We start from the raw sequence: 24,996 nt of genomic DNA, 5'->3' as shown, positions 1-24,996 counted from the left end.
AGACTTTCCATTATTCGCCGTAGCTGAGTTAATGTCTTTGCTGGTTTTATTTTAATCTTTGCTTCCCTCTTTGAAAATTGTATTTCTTCTGTTATATCAGTATCAATGATAATTTCGAATAATTTCGAATCAAAAACATTGTGGCCATTCAATGTCGTTGATGTATCACTTAGTTCGTCATCAATAATTTTCTTTGATTGTATTCTTGTAGTTACAAGAATATTTTCACTTATTTTATCATTAATCTCCTTGAGCTCATTTACGGAGATACGGGACAATGCATCTGCTACTGTATTAAACTTTCCTGGCAAATAAATTATATCGAAATCATATTCTTCAAGAATTAATCTAAATTTAGTTAATCTACTCGAAGGATCCTTCATAGAAAATAAGTAAACTAAAGGTTTATGATCTGTACAAATTTCGAATTTTCTTCCATATAGATAAGGTCGAAAATGTCTAATTGACCAAACAATAGCTAAAAGTTCTTTCTCAATTGTTGCATAATTACTTTCTGCTTTATTTAAAGCTTTACTTGCGTATGCTATAGGTCTTCCGTTTTGGTTTGATAAAACAGCTCCTATGGCAAATCCAGATGCGTCTGTGTGTAATACAAATACATTATTTTGTGAAAAATCAGGATAATCAAGAACTGGTGGGTTAATGAACTTTTCTCTCAATAGATAAAATGAAGATTGACATTAATCGTTCCATTTGAATTTTACATTTTTTCTAGTTAATAAATTTAATGGCATGCAAATTTTAGCAAAATTTTGTATGTGCTTTCTGTAATAATTTGCAAGTGCTATAAAACGTTTAACTTGATCAGCTGTAGTAGGGACCGGCCACTGTTTAATGCATTCTATTTTTGCTGGGTCAGGTTTAATTCCTTCGGCTGAAATGAAATGTCCAAGATAAACTAATTCCCTTTTAAGAAAACTACATTTAGTAGGATTCAGTTTAAGGTTTACTTTTCGTAGTCTTTCAAATATTAAAATTAAGTTTTTGTTATGTTCCGCAAATGTTTTACCAAAAATGATTAAATCATCTAAATAAATTAAACATTTTTCTAAATTAAGACCTGACATAGCAACTGTCATTAGTCTGGAAAATGCAGAGGGACTTATTTTTAGACCCATTGGAAAACTCGTCATTTGATATTGTCCTGTGGAGGTTGAAAACGCCGTAATCGGTCTGTCTTCCGGTTTAAGTTCACATTGATAGTAACCTTGAGAAAGGTCCAAATGTGTTAAAGTATTTTGCTCCTGCTAAAGATTCAATAACATCTTCTATATTTGGTAAAGGAAATTTATCGTCTTGTAATTGTGAATTTACCTTTCTATAATCAATAACAAGTCTCCACTTCTTTGAATCGTTTGTGGATTTTTTCGGTACTAATAAAATAGGGCTGTTCCATTCAGATTTTGATTCTTCTATTATATTATCTTTAAGCATTTCATTAATTTGTTTTACAACTTCTCCTTTTTGTGATTGAGGAAGTTTGTATGGTTTGGTATATGTTGGTTGAGTATGAGGATTTAATCCAATAGATTGTTTATAAATTGGAGTTGTTCCTAATGAATCTGTTTTCAAGCAAAATATATCAGAGTATTTGATACAAATGTTTAATATTATGTCTCGATCTGTTTCATTAAGATGATTAAGATTAAATTCTGATCAAAGGTTATCAATTCTTTTTTTGTCATACTTTGGCGTTGGACCGAGTTCATATATTTCATAATCTCTTGATTTTCGTATTTGGGGTGCAATAGATTTTAAATTTATGGGATAATTTTTCACATTCATTATACGAACTGGAATTTTTCCATTTACTGGAATAGCAAGAGTATTTGCAATAAATACATGAGAATCAATCTCTTGTGCTAGGATCACACAAGGCTCTGTTTCGTTAGTAGAAATATATGTTATAATTTCTGTTCTCGCTGGAATTGTTAAAAATGTTCCATTTGCTTTACTCAGAGGGATGCAAATATTTTGTTGATTTGTTGTTAATGTTAAACTTGAGGTTTCAAAATCAATTCTTGACTTATACTGACTTAAAAAATCAGTTCCAATCAATCCAGTGACATTATTTGGTAGGTTGTGGACAACATGAAATGTTATTGAAAATTTAAACTTACCATGTTTTAAAAATGTGTTCACACATCCTAGTGAAGTAGTTATTCCATTAACTCCCTTAATATTTGTTTTATATTTGTCATTTATTTCAATCCATTTAGGTATGTATGTTTGGTCAATTATACAACAAGAGGCTCCACTATCAATAACAAAATCTATACTATGATTGTATAAAATAAATTTAGCTCTAATTGCATGGTTCATTGAGAACACGAAATAAATCATTCGAATTTGTTTCACAGTGATTTGAATTTAGTTGATCATCAGGAACTCGCTGTGAAGAAATCATATTAACTGAATTCCTTTTATCTTTGTAATTGTGAAAATTTCGATTATTATTTTTGTTTTGATTATAATTTTGGTTGTAATAATAATTACGATTATAACGATCTTTATCAAAATTTGACTTATTATAACTTCCGTATTTATTAAACACACTTTTTCGATTAAACCCAAATATACGAGTATTAGGAAATGTGTATTTTCTTGGTTTATTTTGGTTGTAATAAGATTGGTTAGAAAATCTTCTATTTGTTCCAATCCATAATGCATTTTCTGGGTTAGCAGCTGGAATTGGAGCTACTTCTAAAGCATCAGAAATTGCTTTAGTTAGGTTTGTCGAATTTCTAGCTTTAATAAAAAAAAAGTTTGGTTGTCACGAAGGCCTGCGGCAAAAGCATTCACAGCTATTGGTTCCACTATTGGTGCAGCTGCAGATTCATTTACGAATGTTCCTTGTGAAACATGTGCAGCAGCAAGCTTAGCTGCAAGAATATTCATGTCATTTCCAAATTCTGAAATAGTCTTTTTGCCTTGTTTGAGGGCAAACATTTCATTTTCAATAGCTTTAGGTGTAATTTTTACACCAAATTTCAACTTTAATCTGTTAGAGACTTGATTCAATGTTGCAGTCCCATCAATTGCTCCATGAGCTGAACCAATTAATCTGGTTTTAACGAAATCAATTATATCATTTACCGGTACTCCTGCGGAGTATGTTTGCAATAGATTTACATTTTCGATAAAGTTTAATAACTTTGTTGAATTCCCATCAAAATGATCTATAAGCTTTATTGCCAAGCTTAAGTCAAGTTTTTCTTCATTAGCCATCTTGAATTTTCCTTTAGTTGTGTCAGTTGTTGTATTAGATTCAGTTGTGCTACTTTCTTCACTACCGTTTAATAATTCTATAGTTTCATTAACAATTATTTTTTTCCTCTTGTATCGATTAATTAGTGCATTAAAATCATTTATGTTAAAATTATTCTTATTCTCTATTAAAACTGCTTTAAATTTATATCGTAGAAATAATAATTCTTCAATTTTCTTCTCTTTAGTTGGTTGTGTATAGTTACGACTTTTCTTCACATTGCTCTGCAATTGTAATATAATATCTTGTATGTCTAATAACTCTTCCATACATTAAAATTTTAATTATCTTTTTATTATAACTTATATTATAATTTAAATTTACTTAGTTTTCTTCATTCATGGGCATTGTGGTCTCCATTCCAGGATGCCATAACGATTTTGGAACAAAATGTGATCAGGCTCCTGCAGCGGAATTTGGTATATTTTCTCATCGAGCCGGTTATTATAAATGCTGATCCCTCTGTCTCCTGTGTAGAATTCAATCACTTCACTTTTTGAAATATCTTCAGTACGTTTTGGAACTCTGCTGGGATATCGCTTCCTTAAAATATTCAGCAAATTGTCTTTTTCTTCTTTTTTCATCATATTGTTTCGACGATTATTTTTTAATCACATATGATAAGTTTGTATTACATATTTTTATACTTCTGTATTCAATGTTTTAATTATTCGAGCAGCTTTTACTGCATCTTGTCTCATTAAATTTCTTATTATTTTTATAAGTACCACAAAGAATATTAGAACCAACAAGAAAATTATAATGTTTAATTTAATTTTGTGATTCTCATGAAGGTCTGTGTGCACTTCCTGATTTTCAATTACTGAAAATATTTGCTGTCCACTTTGCTCAACTTCTTCTTTAGATTGGGGTTTTCCCATCGTGAGTTTTTATTAATTATCAATGAATTACAAAACGTTTTCTTTGAGTTGTAATACCTTTCAGGACTTACTTCGACAAAACTTTGCATGAAAAACAAAAAAAAATATCCTGGGGTGTTGTATCTGTTTTATGAAACACTAAACTTTTCTGTTTTATGAAACACTAAACTTTTCATTAACACTTTTCCCACCTCGTCATTTTGCTTGTCATCGTATTTTTTACAATCTAACCATACCTCTGATCCTCCTGGTGGTGGTGGGAATATTGGTTGACCTCTTCCACGCCCTGAAAATTGCCGAACGAACTGCAGAAGTCCGATGCCACGTCCTCTTACAAAATTTTCACTTTAAAGTCCTGGCATATTTCACTTTTATTCACTGCACTGTGTTTATATACTTTTCATAATCTTTTAAAAATTCACTAACACTTTTTTTTTTGAATGTTGAAAAGTTAAACTTCAATCACTTTTCCTAAATACCAACTCTCCTGGCAGGATCGCCATGAGCTGGCATTCGAAGTTAATAACACTCTGACTTGCGATTGTAGAATAATGTATATTTCAGTTTCAGTTAGTTTTATTAATTAACCAATTGCGCAGATAGAATTCAATATTGTTTATGCTGAATCTTTCCCAAGTCCTATGTTGATATGTTGCTTCCTGTTGTTTACGAATTGACCCGATACCATGTGGCAAAAGTCACACGCAATCGATTATGCTTATTGCAAGTATGCTTAGCTATGCAAACAATCATTTCATTCATTGCGCCGTCTGCGTGCGTTGTTGATCGAAGGCTTTTGGTTTCAAACCCAGTGACGAGGGCGATGACAATCGTCACGGGATATTAATATTATTTATAACGACAACTACAAATGCATTCACACATAATTGCCAGTTCCGACCGAATTCTATGCTGGGAATTGAATGCCGGTTTTCCACAATTCATTTCACCGCCAAGACAATGTACCTTTTTTCCGCCTCACCACCATCGATACGACCTGCACGGAGAAAAAATACTACCCAAAATTTGAGTTCTTTTTACTCAATGCACTCAAAGAATTCCAATTATATTATTCATTAAAACAATTTAATTATTTTTATAGCTGAAAAATACCATAGTTTTTATGTACCTTGCACATATAATGCATCTTCTTTCTATATACCTTGTATTTGTTTACCCAATAAAAGGTATAAGTCATGCTTCATGGCTGGAGGTTACAAGGCTTGACTTATACTTTTTATATTTTCTGGAATTAAAAGAAACAGCGTTTTATATGTCGCTCGAAAATTGTGTTGGATGAGTTACAGCTGCGAGAAAAAATTTTGCGAAGCTTATTAGGTAAGTTATGCAAAGAAAAATCATAAACTATTATCCTCAACTGAGACTTATGGCATCCTATGGTATTTGGTTACAGACAACGGCATAGACTCACAAAGGCTCTCAGTAATAAACAAAGACGAACTGGGAAGAATTATCGATCCGTCGGATTGGGATACTGACGAACTTTTCAACCTACTCACTATTTGGAGACATAATAAGGTGAGAGCAAAATATGCTTGTTTTCACTGATAAGTAATAACGCTATACTAATTTTGCAGGGTTTTCAATTACTTGGATTTGAAGAAGTAGATTTTGTAGACAGCCAAACATCGGAGTCCACCGAACGCGAAGAATTACTCGCAGATGTTGAGCAAGAAAATTGTGGAGTACTGCATTCAGAAGTTCCAGTCAAACCGGAGGAGGAGAACTGTGAAATACTGGAAATACTACATTCGGAAGTCTACCAGCGTCCTGTCGAATCGGAAGGGAAAGCTAAATGTATTTCCATAAAAAGTATGATTTCAATACAATGGATCTTTAAAATTGTTCTGTAGAATGCTGGATATTGTATTAGTACCTTTTTATAAAAATGTGTTTCGATTGAAAACGGAAATGGATAAAAGAAATCCAATTTCAATACTACCAAGGAAAATTTATATTAAAATTTTTTGTGAGACTCATATTATAAATATTCTCTATAATATAATATAAATGAATCGATTAAATGAGAAATATGTGGCGTCTAATAAAGAGTACGTTTGATTGTACATGAAATGTATAAGTCTATGTTATGAAATTATTTTGACGTGACTTATTCACTTCATATGTATTACTTTTAAGCTTTATAGGAATATAGCCATTGTAAAAATCTATGTGTTTTACTTAATACATTCAATATAAATGTTTCTTTTCGTGTATAGAGTTCAGCCTTTCACTTGCACTGTTTATTGTTGTCAAAAAAGAAACGATAGATTCGACCCAACGATATAGTTCAGCCCAATAAGTCACTTTTGGGTAAATTGCATATTCTCAGATTTAAGTGAATTAAACTTAATTTTGGGTAGAATATGCTCAAGAGTAAGTATTTTTTGCTGGTGTTGAATAGAGATCTCCAAGCGCAATCTCACGAACACTAAAATCCAACATCCATACATAAAAATAAAGAAGAAGAAGAAACAAAAAGGTATCGCGATATCACAACTACTTAAAAAGGTAGCGCGCGGTCTCACGCACACTTTTGTGCATCTGGAGAACTCTATTGAAACTACATACTATATGCGATTTACTCAAATTTGGGTTACTGGGATGAACCCCGGAATTGAGGGAAAAGTACTTAATTTTGGGTAGTTTTTCATCTCCGTGTGGAAAATACTCCCTACAATTCACGCCTCACGCCACAAACTCATGCACAAATTCTAGTTGGTGATAAATCACCACCACACGGCGAATGAGAGCGACCCAAATTTGAGTTTAGTCAGCTCATTAATCACATAAAGTGCAGGAACTCAGCGGTAAGTAAATTTGCCTCTTGTTTTCCCAGGTTTTTTCCAGGATTTTCCAGGGATAAATTCCCGAATTTGAGAAAAGTAAAGATTGGATTCACTCAGTCTATTGGTACTACTCCGAGACTGAATAAATTGTTCGTCAATTTCCTCATTTTCCGGCAGATGTTTTAGGTTTTCCACAGGAAACCATGATGCAAATTTACTCATCGCTGAGTTCCTGCACTTTGGGCGATTATGAGTGAACTAAACTCAAATTTGGGTTGTTCTCATTCGCCGTGTATAAATACAAATTAGAACCTCTGAGTTATGCTGATTATGCTGTCTTAATAGAGGAAGTGCGCCAGTATTGGCCATAGGTTCCTATTTTGGTCACACCTAAGAAAACCGATTATATTACAATATTCGTGCATTTTGTGGTCGACATGTTTATGTACACTGATGAATATGATTTATACCAAAAAACTGAAAGAAACTGAACATCTCAAAATTGTGAACAACGTGAAATATCGTCAAAAGGTAGCCAATAAAGGAACATGGCCAATACTGGAGCGTTTCCCCTATTTGAACTTTTTGAAAGAGTATTGGCAAATTAAAGTTGGCGCCGATGGAGAATAGAAGGACTGCTATGAGAATGATGATGGGTTCAAAATTTGCTCCGGTGAAGTATACGATTGCAGTCTTGAAATGTATTTATTTTGAGAACACATTATTTTTATACAATCCATTAAATTAGTAGAAAACTTAACGGCTACTCAATAGAACAATGCGTCCATCGTACGGGTTAGGCAAAGGGTGTGCGTTTGATTTGCACTGTCGTATTAATGGCCCTTCGCTCATTTTCAACTTCTATTCAATGTGTAGCCGACACTGGCCGATCTATGTTAAGCCTGCGGCTTAAGCGCCACTCCGGCAAAGGAGACCGCAGGCCACGTTGAGTTTGCCCGGATGAGACTGTCTCAGGGCGAGTCCAATTGAAAATCTTCATAGAAAGAAGAGATCGAGCCAGCTTGACTACTACCACAGACAAACAGACATAACACATTAAATATTTCTCACTGTAAAACATCGTCACTAAAACATTACCGCCATCTGTTGAGTACACTATGGTGGGTAGTACGCAGAACAGATGGCGGTAGTGTGTAAACGTCAAACGCAAGGGAATTGAATATGCGCGCCACAGGTGATGGTATTACCAACTACGATATTTTTAAATTTACCGTTAAATGCTTGTTCGATGAACAATTTGCGAGTGTTATGTCTGATTGTCTGTGCTACTAACGAATTTGATTGAGTAGAAACCCCTATTGCAAAACAGCATAATCTCTCACAACATCGAAATAATTCTGAAAAGCTCCCTGTAAGAGAATACACAAACCCTAAACGACGTTCCACGTCAAGTTCTCCTCATCGGTAGCTTCATTTAAATTCCGCCAGAGGCGCAGCCGCAGCAAAAGAGGTACGCAACATAACAGTCAAATTCCGACCACGCGAAAGACAACAACATAATTACACGGACCCGAAACAACGTAAAAATACTTCCTTCCTCTCATACTAATATTTGATAGGACTGATCAACAACATAACATCGATTTCAAATCAAAACATTTATTTACGAACGGAAAACGATAAGTTGATTTTTATTGTATTTAAACTAAAGCATGCTTTTGCGAATTTGTTGTGATTGTTTGTATTTCTACTCCTCTTTATTCTACTTAACTATACTTCTAGCCCCATACTTGTGTGCGTTCGATACAACTACCTCCTATCTGTGCTGTGCTCTTTTCTGATTAGCCTCCCAAAGTTACAACTCATTTTGTTAGAAACAGACTTCGCACAAGCCATTTGAAGTTTACATGTTAATTACTATGGGAAATCTCAACTTTTTGTTCATTGCCTTCTATTCTTTTTCCATATTGAGCTGCGAAACAGTTCGATAGCCATTTTTATTATTCTCAGCTACAACTTTGCTCAAGATTGTTTCTATGTAAAACGAGACAGGAAAAAGTTATTAATTATTTAAGAGATTGGTTAACTTATGGCATGATCAAGCAGCTGCTCTGTAGGCAACACTGTATTTTTCAGTGTGACATAGTAGCCATGATTTTTGTGTCCCATTCAACGCCCCAGAAACACCAATGTTGCCTGCTGACCAGTTGATTGAGCATGATCATAAGACATCAGCGCATTGAACCATTGAAAACTTTCGATCCTTGCATTTAATCAAAAAGTGGTCTTGAGCAAAGTTGTAGGTGGGAAAATTTCCTACAAGTACAGGTGAATGTTTTAGAAGCAGACCGATGTGGTGAATTATAAGATAGACATGAACAAAAATCTTGGTTTTACCATAGTAATTCCCATACAAACTTCAAATGGTTTGTGCCATCTCAGTTTCTCACCAAATGGGTTCAAATTTTGAGAGGTTAGTCAGGATCCGATTTGGAATCGTTTAAGTATTGTGGAGCGAAAATTTTGCATCACTCTAGTGGGCGTCCATATCTGACGATACGTGCGCACGATTTATATGCCTACACCCAACCATAAAATCATTGGACTTGTCTACATATTAGCAAAACATGCTCTTCGACCTTATGCTCGGCAAAAAAGGTCTTCCGTGGAGCCCTCGCCGGACGCCACACTCAACAAAGAAATTGGAACGGACTCACCAGTTGGTTTTCACTGCTGTTGTTTGCTGCGCTGCTGTTATCGGCAGCGACGGTGATGTTCGACCGTTGGACGGCCAACGATTTCCACGTGGGTGGACGGTGATCTCACCAACAATGGCAGTTGGTATCCACCAAGCCCCGATACGCGATGATAAATTTAATCGCTTTCCACCGGATAAGGTGACGGTTGCCGGGATCTTTCGCCCCGGGAAAGCAGATGATGTCGTCGGAAGTTGGATGTAGTCGTCGGCTGTTGAAATTAATATTAAGCACAAAGCACAAATGTTGTTCGACGAGCACATTACCTAGCCTAGATTGTTTTTCTATGCACACAAAATCTAACCTATGCCGCACACTACATTTAGCTTGATTTTCTATAACTAAACAATCAACGATAAATTAGAATTTAAGTACAAGTAAAACCAGGTTGTTTTCACTCACTATACAAAACTATACATTAACGCGAACAAAACGACACACTTCCACTGTAAACTGCGGTTCGGACGAAAGTGAAGCGAAACCGTGACCTTTAGATTAGGGAAGGTGACCTCGGCCGAACTTAACGGAAGTTCGATTTTCCCGCGAACTTCTTCGAATGAGATCGGTAATGCGAGAGATTATTCTGATCGTTGGCCCTTCGTTCAAAGTCGGGTGTAGCCACACTCTCTCTTTCCCCAACTTTCTCGAAGGTTTCCCTGGACTCGGCCTTCCCGCATAAACGCGAACCATAAATTGACCTTACCGATAATGGTTATAAATTGTTTATAATCCCTCCTTAACTTTAACTGAAATGGTTTTGGAACCTTACATGAACGTTTGTGTGATAAAGTTTTAACCTTATGTATTATGGTTTTTAGGATGCGGACCTTACAAATAATGGGTTGTTAAGAACCATTACCATTTCAAATTCTTGTTTTCTCCATACATTTTCGGAAAGAGAACTATATTAGAACGTTTTTACTTATGGTTTGAGAACATTAATGGTTATCGTTATGGTTATGGTAGTCAGTAAGGCCCATGAATGGTTTTGTAACATCGATCAACTTTATGTGGAATATATCGCGAATTGGTTGCCTGTAAATTAATAATTATCAGTTCGCGATATATTCCACGTAAAGTTGAGCGATAATACAAAACGATTAATGGACCTTACTGACTACCATAACCATAATCATTAATGTTTACAAACCATAAGTAAAAACGTTCTAATATAGTTCTCTTTCCGAAAATGTATGGAGAAAACAAGAATTTGGAATGGTAATGGTTCTTAACGACCCATTATTTGTAAGGTCCGCTTCCTAAAAACCATAATACATAAGGTTAAAACTTTATCACACAAACGTTCATGTAAGGTTCCAAAACCATTTCAGTTAAAGTTTAGGAGGGAATATAAACAATTTATAACCATTATCGGTAAGGTCAATTTATGGTTCGCATTTATGCGGGTTGGGAGACACTACGCAAGTTCGATTGGCGTTACTCGCGAGGCATTCCAATTTTAACGTAAACCAGCTAGTTTCGTTTCGCTACTGGCATAGTTTTTGGCGTATGGATTAGATCTATTTCGTGCAAATTTTATTTATAACTAATTTAATATTTACAGCATGGAGCAAAGGCTACAAATGTTTATACTGCCGTACTCTAACGGAACTATCTACCTACCTTCTTCTAAGACCATTCTCTGACTATTAAATTATGGCACTAAAGCTTCATTTTAGATAGCATTACAAAACCAACTCTGACTGCACTGGTATTACTGGATTATCCGCGGAAAATTTTGAAATCATCATCACTTTTATAGTTCTTCTATTCTCCATGGGAGCCAACTTTGGCTAGAAAAGTTAGATGCACAATGATTGCCAATCGTTGTGCATCTAACTTTTCTAGCTTAGCTTTCATATTCTTTCGGAGATTTGACCCTTGAGCGGTATTGTGTCTGTTTCTTAGTGTTTGTATGAGATGACTTGGGTGTGGCCAGTATTGTTGATAAGTTGTCATCGTTGTTAAGTTTTTGACCTTTAAGTAGTTTAAACTGGTTCGATCTAAATAATATTATCTCTTTTAGTGCATCATTTTATCCTTATCTAATTCACAATCAGTTGACTGACAATTACTTACAAACTCAACGAAACCTTTTTCGGTAGCCACTTACCACTCTCTGCTATATAGATTATCTCCAATTGATTGCGGAAATCACTTCACTTAATGCAGCGCGATTTCTTCCTTTGACAACTGCACGTACTCGTCTAGCCACTCATCAGCGTCAAGCATTCGTGACGACACGGCGAGCCATCCTTAATTTTTTATGGCCCACAGACAGACGCGGTTCGCGCGCAAAGCATCACCCACATCTCCTACGTAATAAAGAGTGGGATTTGCTTGATATATAAACAATTGAAACCCAGAAGGAGGAATTACATTCCATAGTTGAATTTCCAGCTAACCACAACTGACGAATTGTTAATCATCATGGCTGCTACTAAGGAATTTACCCGCCAAGAAGTGGCGCTCCGCGACGGTAAGAATGGAAATCCCACGTGGATCATCATTCGCGATATGGTGTACGATATGACGGATTATCTGGATGAGCATCCCGGTGGACCAGAACTGATCACCGACTACGCCGGCCGAGACGGAACGAAGGATTTCGACGACTTTGGACATTCTGGGGCAGCGATGGAGTTGCTCAAAAAGTTCAAGATAGGAGAGTTGAATTATGTGAGTAATGGATGTGTGATTGAGAGATACCTACCTGTCGATTGGATGTAATGGATGTGTGATTGAGAGATACGCCCGTTCGATGATATGATTCGATCAAAGGTGGCATCACAACCGCACGTATGCTGATAAGCGGTTTCACGTTCAAGATTAGTGAAAGTTTGAATATCTGTGTCAAGTGGAAGTTTTATTGTTGGAGGAAACTAAGCATTGTCTTAATTTTAATTCACTTTCAGTGCGATCGTGCCAAGTTCCAGAAGCAGGGATCTAATTGGTCACCGGATGGGGCTTGTGTTCTGCCGGATAAGAAGCGCAGCAAACGGCGAATGTTCATCTTCTGCGGTTGAAAATACGTGACTTGCAACCAGTGATACTCGTGGGGATTAGGGATCTTAAGACATACTGCTGCTTAGAGTAATATTTTGTGTTGTGTTTTCGTTGTGTATAGTTATTTATTTTGTATTATAATGATTTAGTTGGAATAAAATAGCAAACATTTTAAAAGGTATTATTTTTTAAAGATTATAATCAAATACTTGTATAGATTTTTAAATAAATAAATAAGTTTTAGTGTCGAGCTATCAAGAAGATTTACGACATGCTCAAAACCGTAGATAATAAAATTATACAAGGGAAATGTTGGTCTATGGAAAATCTGCTATTTATCAATTTTATCTAGATGAACGCGTCATTGGGACGGTACTTATGGATATTTTTGGTCGCTTTTGAAAATTTAGTCGATTACTGAATTTATGTATGGGCCCAAATTAGAGGCATTTAAGCCGACATTACATCCATTTCCCCTAGTAGGTATTGATCGCGCACGGATAGGGTCCGACTTTTACGTTGTGTGATAAAAGGAGATATTGAAACGAGAAAGATTATTTGACCGTCCTGCCATGGCGGAGGTATGAGAACTATAAACGTTTATTTATTGTAACATAACAAGGAAACTACAAAAGCAATGACAATGATACGGGGACAAGTAGTGACATCTATGGGTAGATACAGTAGTTACTTTATGTTAAGGGTAGAGGCAGTAGCAGTCGCCTGCACGAACAGGTATATATTTTTCGAACGAGTTTGAACATAAATTTAACGTTTTTTTCGAAAATGACTTTGAAATTCATTTATTCCTTTTTTTAGTTAGATTTTATAAAAAGTCACACATTCGGTGTCTGGTAGTCGAGCAACGCGAACGCAACGGGAAATATCTCTTGAAAATTACGATTTCGGCGGGTTCAATCAAGTAAAAACCGAAGTTCTTCACGCGCAGCGGAGTTTTCTCCGAGACAATCTCCCCGGTGGCCTTCTTGAACTTACGCAGCTGCCGCAGAAGTACCAGAAACGGGACTTGGCCACGATCTGGTCCGGTGCGAAGATGTGCATCAATTCCGCCATGTATCACGCATAGACTGTCGTTTGCTTATTGGATTTTACAGGATTTTACCATAGGAGTAAAGAGCTATAGCTGTATACAGTCACCGTCAACGCCAATAAACAACGGCGATCGCAGAGGGATCTGTCATTTTCAGCGATGTGGAAGTCATGGTTGCCAGTAAACATTGTATGTTGCCGCTTGACGTTTTGACAGCTCATTTGACACAGAAACACACTGAAACACCCAAAACACACAAGAAACACAATCAGCACAGTCACAAGGTGGCAGAGTGACTTACCCCCTGGTAAAAACAGTGCTATTTGGTGAAAATTGGCAAAATTTTATTTGCAGAAGAAGTGGAAGCGTCTTGCTATCACAGCGAGGAAGAAATTAAATTCACGGCCAGTAATTGAAAAAATAAAAGTGCACAGTGCGGAAACGAGCGTACTTATGCACGTTTTTTCTTTTTTGTGAGGTCTCTGGCTGGTGCGACCCAGTGGCTCAAAGAATATGTAGGGAGGCAAAATTTCCATCTTGACGGAAGAAGGCAGCAGTGGATAACCTGTGAAGTGTTTATTTTGTTACAAATTGGTGAAATTTTCTAAATTTTTTTGGGCGCCATTTTGACGGCTATAGAATTCTCTCAAAGGAGGGGAAAATAGGAAAAAAAGGAGTGAGTGATTCACAACGTTCATACGCACACACACGAATAGAGAGTGTAATATCTACACTCAAAGATAAATTAAATCACAAAAGCTTAAAAAGTATGCAGATTCCCGCTTCACCTTATTGAGTCCGAGCCATGATTACTTCGGCAGTAGTCATGCATGATTAAAATCGAAATAATCTTTCCAGTATTTAATTTTAGTATTTTTCAATACTGATTTATAATCAAAAGAGATTAAAATTCAATCAAAAATTATTAAAATAGAATCAAAAATTATTAAAATTTATTCAAAAAAAGATATTCTTCATTCTAATACACCATGATTAAACTGGGATTAATGTCATATGCTTATATTTTAGAAAGAGAGGATTAATTTTTAATCATTCGATATGATTAAACTGTGTTTAATGTCAAATTGATCAAATTTCAAGCAAAATGGGAATAGTTCAATTTATGTGGAGGAAGCGAATGAACGAAAAAATCGTTTCCACCAATACAGAAAATAGTGCTCAGGCCAAGAAGTTTCCGTAGTGCGAGGAGGGTCGAAATAGTAAGAATAACACAGAAAAGAAAAATATGCTCACAGTGGTAGTGTGATTGATCCATGGTTACTTATGAAGGCGCTGTTATTTGGCGTGTGCAGTGGTAAAAAAGAGAGTAAAAAAAAAAAAAGAGCGAGAAATGTGAATCAATTTCTACGAACGTACACTGATAAATTGAACTATTCCCATTTTGCTTGAAATTTGATCAATTTGACATTAAACACAGTTTAATCATATCGAATGATTAAAAATTAATCCTCTCTTTCTAAAATATAAGCATATGACATTAATCCCAGTTTAATCATGGTGTATTAGAATGTAGAATATCTTTTTTTGTATAAATTTTAATAATTTTTGATTCTATTTTAATAATTTTTGATTGAGTTTTAATCTCTTTTGATTGTAAATCAATATTGAAAAATACTAAAATTAAATACTGTGAAGATTATTTCGATTTTAATCATGCATGACTTCTGCCGAAGTAATCATGGCTCGGACTCAATAAGGTGAAGCGGGAATCTGAATACTTTTTAAGCTTTTGTGATTTAATTTATCTTTGAGTGTACACACGGCTAGCAGTGTTCGAATGGTTCTAGTGGTGCTTGCGCTGCGTAGAGATTCTGGTGCGGAGAGGGCCGAGATAACGAGAGGGGAAGTACAGACAAAGAGAACACTCTCAGTGGAACCAACTTATCTAGGCTGGAGCTTAGGAATACAGATATAGAGTTCTCCAGATGCACAAAAGTGTGCGTGAGACCGCGCGCTACCTTTTTAAGTAGTTGTGATATCGCGATAGCTTTTTGTTTCTTCTTCTTCTTTATTTTTATGTATGGATGTTGGATTTTAGTGTTCGTGAGATCGCGCTTGGAGATCTCTATAAGGCATTCTGTGTGATTGTATGACTGCGAGTTTTCTGTATGGGAAAGTGAAAAACGTGAGAATGAATGTATGGAATGGAAGCGAATTGTGTATCTAGGGTAAGTTACGTTTACTGGACTATTAGGATTACGAGGAATTATGGTAAGTGATTTTAATTCAATCTTACGCTGTTTCTTTTATGCTATTTTTCGGCTGCATTGGCTGGATTAGCGCTGGCACTCTGCCTTCCGGACGTTTATACGTGTACACACCAAATTTCTTAAATCTTGTTCGGTACTTTTTTGCTGGATTTGTTCGGCAAAATGTAATTTTTACCGAATGCTTTGTAAAACATATTATTTTACAAATTTTCCGGAATCTGAACTGTTGAATTTCCGTAATTTACATACATTTACCGAAAATTGTAAATAAAATTTGCGGATCGAAACTGTAAAAGGCTGCGATTTCGCAATTCTGTAAAAATTGTGACGAGTATACTGTAGAAATAATCTTTTACAAAATCAAACAGCTATAAAGTACCGAATTCTGTAAAAGTTACTGAACAGATTTTCGTTCTGTCAAACTCAATATTGGCTGCCATTTCGATGTTGAGTGTCCTTCGGTTCTACGTTGTGAAGCGTAAGTACTTTACTTTTCGCTAGATTCTGTGCAATTTATGCCGAAAATATAATTAGTTTTTCATTTCTGGGTCAATTTCTTTCAGACGCCATGGACGTTATGCACCTCAATGTCTTCCTCTACCGCAGAAACTGCATTTTAGAACGGTTCACTACTTAGTTGATAACCTCGTCCGGGTTCTTTACTGATTTTTTTTTTTTATAATTTTCTGTACAAACGCAAGATGAAATGCATCTTCCAAAAAAAATATATGGTTGTAAGGAATGAATCTTTTTGTTTGGTGAAAGAAAAAAACAGTTTATCAATCAATAAAAATTACAATGTTTATTATTTATTCTGAAAATAAGAACAGTCGATTCGGTAAAAATTATACTGAACGCTATGGTAAACTTTACCGATCTTTCAGTAAAATTTATAGTCCAGGTCAGTAAAGCGAAGAAAATTTACAGAACGGATTGTAAATTTAAAAAATACCGAAAGGATTACCGAAAAAATCTTAGTGTCTACATTTCAGGCCTGTCATTGTGAGCTGGAAGGTATAGAGTTGCATCTTATTATATGTAAAATACTTCTTCATTGCAGTAGCAACTATATTATCTATATAAATGTATTTCATTATGTCATATTTTAGTGTTCTGATATATTTCATTTCTCCATTGCATATATTTTCATTATATAAATAAATACTGGGTTGGGAGGGAGCATCAGGGTATCATTCAAACTCAAACTGGACGATGGTATGATTGACAGCCGGAGTCTAGGAGGGAATAAACACTATCATTTTCTTTATCCTACCGATTCGATTGTGGTGGTGTGAATTCTACTCCAACAGTTTCAGGACGATTGACGCGCCCTTCTTAACAAACCATCCAGTAGGAAGCTTAATAAGTATTGCGAATTGTGTTATTCGATTTGTTGGAGCGTATCGTTGGAAGGAGATTCTTAAATTCCCGTGGATTTCGCGTAAGTGTCTCTGCTTACGGGTCCACCCCTCCGGTTTTTGGCCCTTCATACAGCGATATAGTGAATTCAGATCGGTAGCTCAAATTGATCTTTCTATTAAGTGGAGCTGCATACAAGACAAGTCTTGAAAGGATGGTGGCTACCTTACACACATACATTTGATAGAAAGTCACACATTTTTGATATATTGTCTAACACTGTTTCTTGATTCCAATTCCGTCACACAATTCCGTCATACAATTCCGTCCAAACACATTGCATTCGCTTTGGCTTACGCATGAAGATAGACAACATGGATTCGATAGCAGCGCTTCTTTTATTTTTGAGAAGAATGGATGTAAATCCATATTATGCGTTCTTATAGACATCCCTCCTTTAGCTCAGTTGGTAAAGGCGCAGCTACAAAGCAAGACCATTGTTAGGAGAGAGAGAGCGAGCAGGTAATCCTGGCACCAACGGACTGAGATGATCAATCACATCAACAGCGTTTCGATTTAGATGCTACTTTCGAAAGGCAGGGGCCACATATCTAGCGAACATTCAACTACATACATCATGTTAGGTCAGGAGAACTTCGTCCGTTCTGGTTCGTATGTTGCTAGCGCGTCGATGTTGCTGCCAGCTGTATTGATGATTCTGCATCTATGCCATGATCGGTTGATTATAGGCAGAGCAAGCGTTTGAACATAACTTCCCCCTTCTTAGATAGAAACGTCCGGGTTCTACTTACTGCGATGAATTCGCATGAAATTTGGTTGTTGAATTCGCATGACATTTCGAATCCTCCATATTTCTCTGATAAGGTATGAGAAAATGGCTGTAGCTAACGTGGCCATAATGATAATGCTTCCTATATTCACCAGGCTGTCTTTTTGGTTGATGATTTCTAGATGGTTTATCCTGTGACGGTTGTTTGCTTGTAGGTCATGTAGCTCCTCCATCGGTTTCACGATGACATCAGTTTTGTTAACAGTGACGAAGTGTAACGGAAGAACGTCACCTTGCTATCGTTGCGGGTATTTCCAATACTAACTGAACAGTTGTTGAATGTTATGAAGAACAGTCCAGTCAGATTCTTTGGTCCATCCATAAGTGTTTTGAAGATGTACTGGGATGATGGCGTTTTTCAACAAGATGCCGTTGTTCTCGATGATTTTAGTCTCGGAAGAACTTGGGTCACTGATGAACACGCATCTGTTTGGATTACCACGAAGTAGCTGCTGGTAACATTGGTTACAGGGTACGTTGACCAGATTTTTGGTGTTACACAAAAAAGTGTTTTCGATTTGATTGCATTTTTCATCTGATAGGAATGATTCGTCCTCGCTAATTATGGTATGGGTATGGGTTCGATCCGAAGAAATTGCTAACTGCCGTTCCTCAGCTTTGGTATTTTGATTAAGAATATAGTCATTATGAAGTGCTGCCAATTCCAGATATTCATACGTCTGATCGTAGCTGGTGGTTTCAATTCCCTGCGATCTCAACATTTGCGTTGCCAACTCTAATTCTGTGGGATACAACAGTGTCGTTGAAATTACTCCAAGTTGGGATAATTCAATAGCTTCGAATATAGAGTCCAATTGGTAGCGGATGGTGTCCAGGTTGAAGATGATGTCGTGTAGGTGCAGCATGTATTGCCAATCGACTGGTATATCTAAATTTAATATTCCTTGTTTGATACATCTGCTAACGTCTACTGACTGTCTGTAAGTTTCATTTTTCAAATTATTAATTATTTTATCAAAAAGATTATTGAGTTTAATTTGTTCATTGTTTTCTGTGATCATCATATTATTTGATTTTTTAGAGAGTCAATTTGATAATTCAGCGATAGAAGATCCTGATTATCAAAGTTACCGGTAATAGATTTGACTACAGTTCCTATAATGTTAATGCTTATTTTCTGCTTGCGTTTTGAGGTTAAATTTTGCGAATTATGCTTTTTTCTAAGAATTCTTATTATTTCTTCTGAAATGGATGTAGCTTAAATTCATGGATTAATTTATGGTAAAATTGTTTAATAAATACTTTTCCAATTTTGATAGCAAATATGCCCGGGTTATTATTCAAGTCGGTTATCTCCAGGTAAAATAATGCATTGGATGTGGATATTAAGATAAAAGGAATGGTAAAAAGGGTAATGTGTATATCATTCGTGCTATTTTACCCTGAAAAGAAAGTTAAATGGTATTAGTATCTTGTATGTTTATCGTGTTTTCCTGTTCACTTAAATTTCGTTTTGTGAACTTTCCTTCCGTTCTATGATGTTTGTTTCTTTATTGTATACGACTTTGTTTTCTTTGTATCTTTATTGGTGTTTCAAGTTATTGCGTTTTCTTTCGTATACCGTATCGTGCTCGACAAAATGTTTTGGTTAATTTTGTCCTAATCTTTTAGGAGCAGCAAATATTTTGAATAATCCTTCTTTTTAACTGATTTTTTCGATGAGATCGTCCGGTATGTAATCTTCATTTTTGAATCCAAAAAAATAATTCTTTAGGTGTCAAACCAGTTTGAGAATGAATAAAGTTAGTTAGTTAGTTATCTTTATTAAGAAGACTTTCAGCCGAACGCTGGTTCGTCTCCGGGGATGAATGAAGTCATTATAAATTGAAACTGCTAGGTTAATTTTTGTTGTGTCTGCTAGATCTTTTGTGGATTCTTTGTTGGACAAAATGTTGTGCAATCCTCTCAATGTTCTGAGAAAAGTTTCTATAGCTCCATTAGAAAAGGATTGTCCAACACTTGTGTAACGGTATTCCACATTGTTTTCTTCGAAAAATTCTTTGAAAGTTGTAGACGTAAATGAAGCTTCTTGGTCCATTACGAGAAAGGACGGTTTCCCTAGGTTAGAGAAAAAGTGAGTAATCGCCTTAAGCATGTCTACGACGTTGAGTCAGGAGAACTGTGTCCATCGTGTTATCTTGATGAGTCAGGAGAACTGTGCCCGTCGTGTTATCTTGATGAGTCAGGAGAACCACGTCGTTATGCGGTCCCAGATAGCCAGAATGCACGTATGTTCAACGTTGTTCTGTGATTTACAAACACATATACAAACAAACAAATCGTATAGAATGCAAAAAAATGGCTTATACGTACAAAAGTGGAGGCCATATACGCGCCAATTTTAATTTCTGTTCAAACGAGTTGATTTAACATTATATACGATTTAATCTGTAATAACAAATTTAATTTGAAAAATCTTACGATTGTAATCCGATTTAATTTGTGATACAGTTCGACGGAAAAATGATTCACTGTAAATAAGTCGGAAATTTACATTCTCAACAATTTAACTTAAACTTAATACGATGTATGTCATTCTTATATGCGATGTTGGCTTAAACTGTATGTACATTGTTATACGACTTCTGGTTGTCTGGGGTTGGCTCCATGGTTGGTATGTTGCTAGCGGATCGATGTTGCTACCAGCTGTATTGATAATTCTGCATCAATGCCATGATCCGTTGATCATAGGTAGGCACGCGTTTGTACATAACTCTGTTTATACACAGGGTTGCTTCCACTCACTTGCTATAAAAAAATATTTTTCGGAATTATGCAATCATTAGATGTTGCACTTGTAAGTAACAAACAAAGAGTGTAAAGTATGTGTTTGACTCATAAAATCTGTCAATTTCGCTTTGAGAGCGTCACAATCAACGATCTTATTATTCGTGAGCGTTCACTCAGAGTGAGCACTCACGAGTCGTAAAATCGCTGATTGTGACGCACTGAAAGCAATATTGACAGATTTAATGGGTCAAACATATACTTCATGACCTCTTCTTGTAACTTACAAGTACTAATTAGCATTACACTATTTCATGATTACATAATTCCGAAAAACATTTTTTTATAGCAAGTGAGTGGAAGTAACCCTGAATAATACATATCTACTATGTAGAACTAACCTACTGATAATATATGAAATTACCACATCTGACAGCGCCACACCTCGTTCAAGCCTCGCAGATCCATTACTGTAAGCCGTTTCGCTCAATCGTTCCAAAAAAATTTCATCTTCTGCGCAGTACAATTTTCGCTTCCGGATCGATGCTCCAAGTCTTGCATTATTTTCCTTGAATCTATCTTCCTCAATGTCGTACAAATCAGAACCATGCAAGCAAAATCGCTTCAATTGTACAAGAGGTGCAATGACTTCGAATGGCATAACGCGCAAATGCGTGCATTTAAGGTACAGAATTCGTAGTCTACTATGCTTCTCGAAGGCACGGGAATCGATTATTTCAATGGGATTATAAGAGATGTCCAGTTCTTCTAGTGATGGCATAAGGCTGAAGGTAGCTTGTGTAATTTTATTGATCCCACAGTGGAGCGCGTGTAGTCTGGTTGCTGAGGGTTGCTCAAGGATGGGCAGATTCCATCGGTGCCAAAGATCCTGGTTGTTGCTAAGATCGATGTTTGCAAGCAATTTGTGGGAGGAAAGAAGCTCCACAGGAAGCAGCTCAAGCAGATTATGGGTGAGATCTACGGACTGAAGGCTGTGGAGCGAGGTGAGGATGTCCAGGGAAGTGATTCTGTGGAGATGATTGTACTTTAGTAGAATAGATTTCAAACGAGGAAGTTTCGTGAAGGTTTCCGGATAGAGAGCATCGATTGCGCACTGACAGCATGAGTAACTTTCAAGAAATTCACTATACAGAAAGGGACGATGTTTGGGGAATGTAAAGTTAAAGTTTTTGTCCATTTGAAGAATTCTGAATTGGGAACAGTTTTCGTATGCCATTGGATGGATAAATACGACGTTCCGGGAGGAAATATCCACTGCTTCATGGCACGAGGGAAAATCTTTTGTGTACAAAAATAATCCTGCTGGAGCAACATCAGGGATGAAATTTTCAAAGTGATATAAAGGATTGTGTCCTGAAGAACAATTCTTTCGAAGATTCATTGCCTTGTAGAGGTTTTTGAAACAGTTCTCTTTTTGAGGATAAAACGGGTTATAATCAAGGCAGAGCGATTCAAGAGACTGTGATGTTCTTAAGACATTGTACGGAAAGTCAGTAAGATTGTTATGATCCAAGCTAAGATGTTTTAGTAACTCATTCGAAGTGAAGGCAGTTGGCTCCACGTTCGTAATTTGATTATGATTTAGCTCCAAAACATTTAAATTAGGCATACCTTGAAATGAAACTTCACGCACTTCTTCCACGCCACAATTGTTACATATTAAAACTTCTAAACGATCGTTTACGATGTCTAACGATTTGATTCGATTTCCACTAAGATTTATGTAATTTAGCCTGTGATTTTTGGAAAAACACATTTTGGGAACTTCGTATATTAAGTTATTCTCCAGATTCAGCTTCTTTAACCGTTTCACTTGTTCGAACCATTTCTGGCTTAAAGAATTCAATTCACACCTCTCACAAATTACACGCTCCAAGGCACTGAAATCGATCGTTAAATTATAGAGCTGGAATCCTTCATTCCCACTTAGGTCCAACTTAACCAAATGTTGCATAGTTTCAAGCTCGTGCATTTTGTTGAATGATTGGATTTGATTGTAGGCTAGGTATAGATAATTAATCCGATTGTAGTTGAACGCAGTTACCGGAATAGTCTTGATCCGATTCCCTCGAAGGTTGAGCAGCTCAAGTTGGTTCAGTTTGGAAAAGGTCATCTCGTAGATGGCCGTTATGCCACAAAACTTGCAGTAGTAATGCCGTAGATCCGAATGAAACAGAAACGGAGATCCATCCGGGGGGAAATCGAACATCTGGTTGAAGCTCATGTCCAGCGATGTTACGTGATAGTTATGCCCAAAGTAATGCGGATCCAACATTGTTATGTTGCAGTAGCTGATGTTAACCGGGTTGGAGAAGTTGTTGATACATTGTTCAGATGTGCTGGTGGTAACACTGCAATAATAAATTATAATATAAAAAAGCTTTAAACCGTTACACAGTGGTCCAAAACGAGAAAAAATCCTGATGGTTCTAGGTTTGATTGGGGAAGCTTGATATCGAGTATGTGCTAATTTTTTTTAAATGCAAAAGTCTGTCATCTAACGTTATCTGTGTTAGACTAACTTCCCATGGGATAAGAATTAAAGTATTCCCAAATGTATATATTATGTGATTTCTGTAAAGTGGTAGAAGATAATGCTAAATGTTTTCCTAGAACACCCTGTACGAGCCCAATGCTCGCTTGGCGTGTCTCCGTTCACCAATTGTCCGGAGTCCCAAGGATGGAGATGGACCGAATTCAGACCGGTGAAGCTATCCACGATCACCATGCAATCTACCGACGTGATAAAAGTACGGACTCACTGACGCGAACAGAGATGCGTGTGCACTCTCCAACTGTACGTTTTCAACTCCTGTATATTTCTCTCATCGCTTATCTTTAAGTACATTTCTTATCTCTACTGGTTGATACTGTAGGTGTGGTGAATTTCTAGGAAATATTATGAGTGTGTGAGTGATTTATTTTCTCCTTTGATTTCAGATTTTCAACGCTGCGTTCGAACACACCCCTTAACATCATGTTGTGGGGCATTTTCATTTTTCATTGCCTAAATGAGATTGGTCTGCTCAAAAAAATTGCTGATGTTGTCAACCCTCTGCGTGAGTCGTTTCTTGATTGTCACCTTTGCATATTGTTGCATTGAATGCTACCATTTGATCGATTATTCGTGTGCGTGTCATGCGGAATCATGTGGAAACAACATTATTTCTTTAGCGGCTCTCATGTCAACATATAATTCTTTTGTTAACAACTTTAAATTTTTGGGACCAAAGTTTGGTTGAGCACAGTTTCACTTTTCTATGTGACATTTTGAATCATTTTTATAACTATCCGTATTTACTTTCAAATGTTATATTATTTATATATTTATACAGTAAACATTGCGTGTTTATGGAAATTTATCATTTGGTTTATTATTAACGATGCTATCATTTACCAGTTAATCAAAATCCACTTAAATTTCTTGTAATTCATTAGCATTAATACATGTACCTATATGCGTTATATCTAAAGCATATTCTCCCTCCGAAAAACTTCAACGATCGATACCGATGATAATTCCGATTAGATACTGATTAGGGTGGACCAAAATAACAGTTTTTCTGGAACCCTGGGGCTTACCCTCGAAATGATAGCCAAGGATGTTACAAATAAGAAAAAAAGGTTCCTGAAATGGGCTATTGGAATTGCGGTACAGCTGTCACCTTTAAACTCACGAATTCAAACTTCTTTCAGACACAAAACATGATTGCAGGGAGATTTTATCCATAATGCCACTGCCAGACAGTAGGAGTTGGATTGTAAATACATGCATAATACATACATTTTCAAAAATCATCGGCATCATCACACATGTCACTCTGAAAAATTGAACGTCCGCTTAATCTCGACCAACATTCTCATTATTTGGTATAATTTCCAATGTTTCACCTACATTTGTCTAATGATTGTATCACATGGTATTCTTTCGGACATTTTTTTCCGGAGGCCACGTCATACAAAAATTGGTGTCCACCTCAAAAGAACGCTTGGGCAAAAAACCGAATTTTAAGGTGTTGCCTTTAGTAAGCTT

General features: G+C 36.2%; 2 protein-coding genes across 2 annotated transcripts; one reads left to right on the top strand and one right to left on the bottom strand.

Moving 5' to 3' along the window:
• The first annotated feature begins 12,118 nt into the window (after positions 1-12,118).
• Positions 12,119-12,802, top strand: LOC135702644 (cytochrome b5-like). Its single transcript, XM_065223678.1, has 2 exons — positions 12,119-12,376; positions 12,613-12,802. The coding sequence occupies exons 1-2, from the start codon at positions 12,128-12,130 to the stop codon at positions 12,721-12,723; spliced, it is 360 nt and encodes a 119-aa protein (XP_065079750.1). The 5' UTR covers positions 12,119-12,127; the 3' UTR covers positions 12,724-12,802.
• A 7,978-nt stretch (positions 12,803-20,780) lies between these two features.
• LOC135702643 (leucine-rich repeat-containing G-protein coupled receptor 5-like) lies at positions 20,781-23,300 on the bottom strand. Its single transcript, XM_065223677.1, has one exon. The coding sequence runs from the start codon at positions 23,236-23,238 to the stop codon at positions 21,286-21,288; it is 1,953 nt and encodes a 650-aa protein (XP_065079749.1). The 5' UTR covers positions 23,239-23,300; the 3' UTR covers positions 20,781-21,285.
• Between the last annotated feature and the right edge of the window lie 1,696 nt (positions 23,301-24,996).

Source organism: Ochlerotatus camptorhynchus, unplaced genomic scaffold (assembly GCF_037179485.1).
Source record: "Ochlerotatus camptorhynchus isolate MF236.1 unplaced genomic scaffold, CSIRO-AGI_Acam_v1.1 ptg000196l, whole genome shotgun sequence".
NCBI classification, from domain to species: domain Eukaryota; kingdom Metazoa; phylum Arthropoda; class Insecta; order Diptera; family Culicidae; genus Ochlerotatus; species Ochlerotatus camptorhynchus.
Note: the sequence above shows the minus strand (reverse complement) of the source record. Positions and strands in the feature narration are given on the sequence as shown.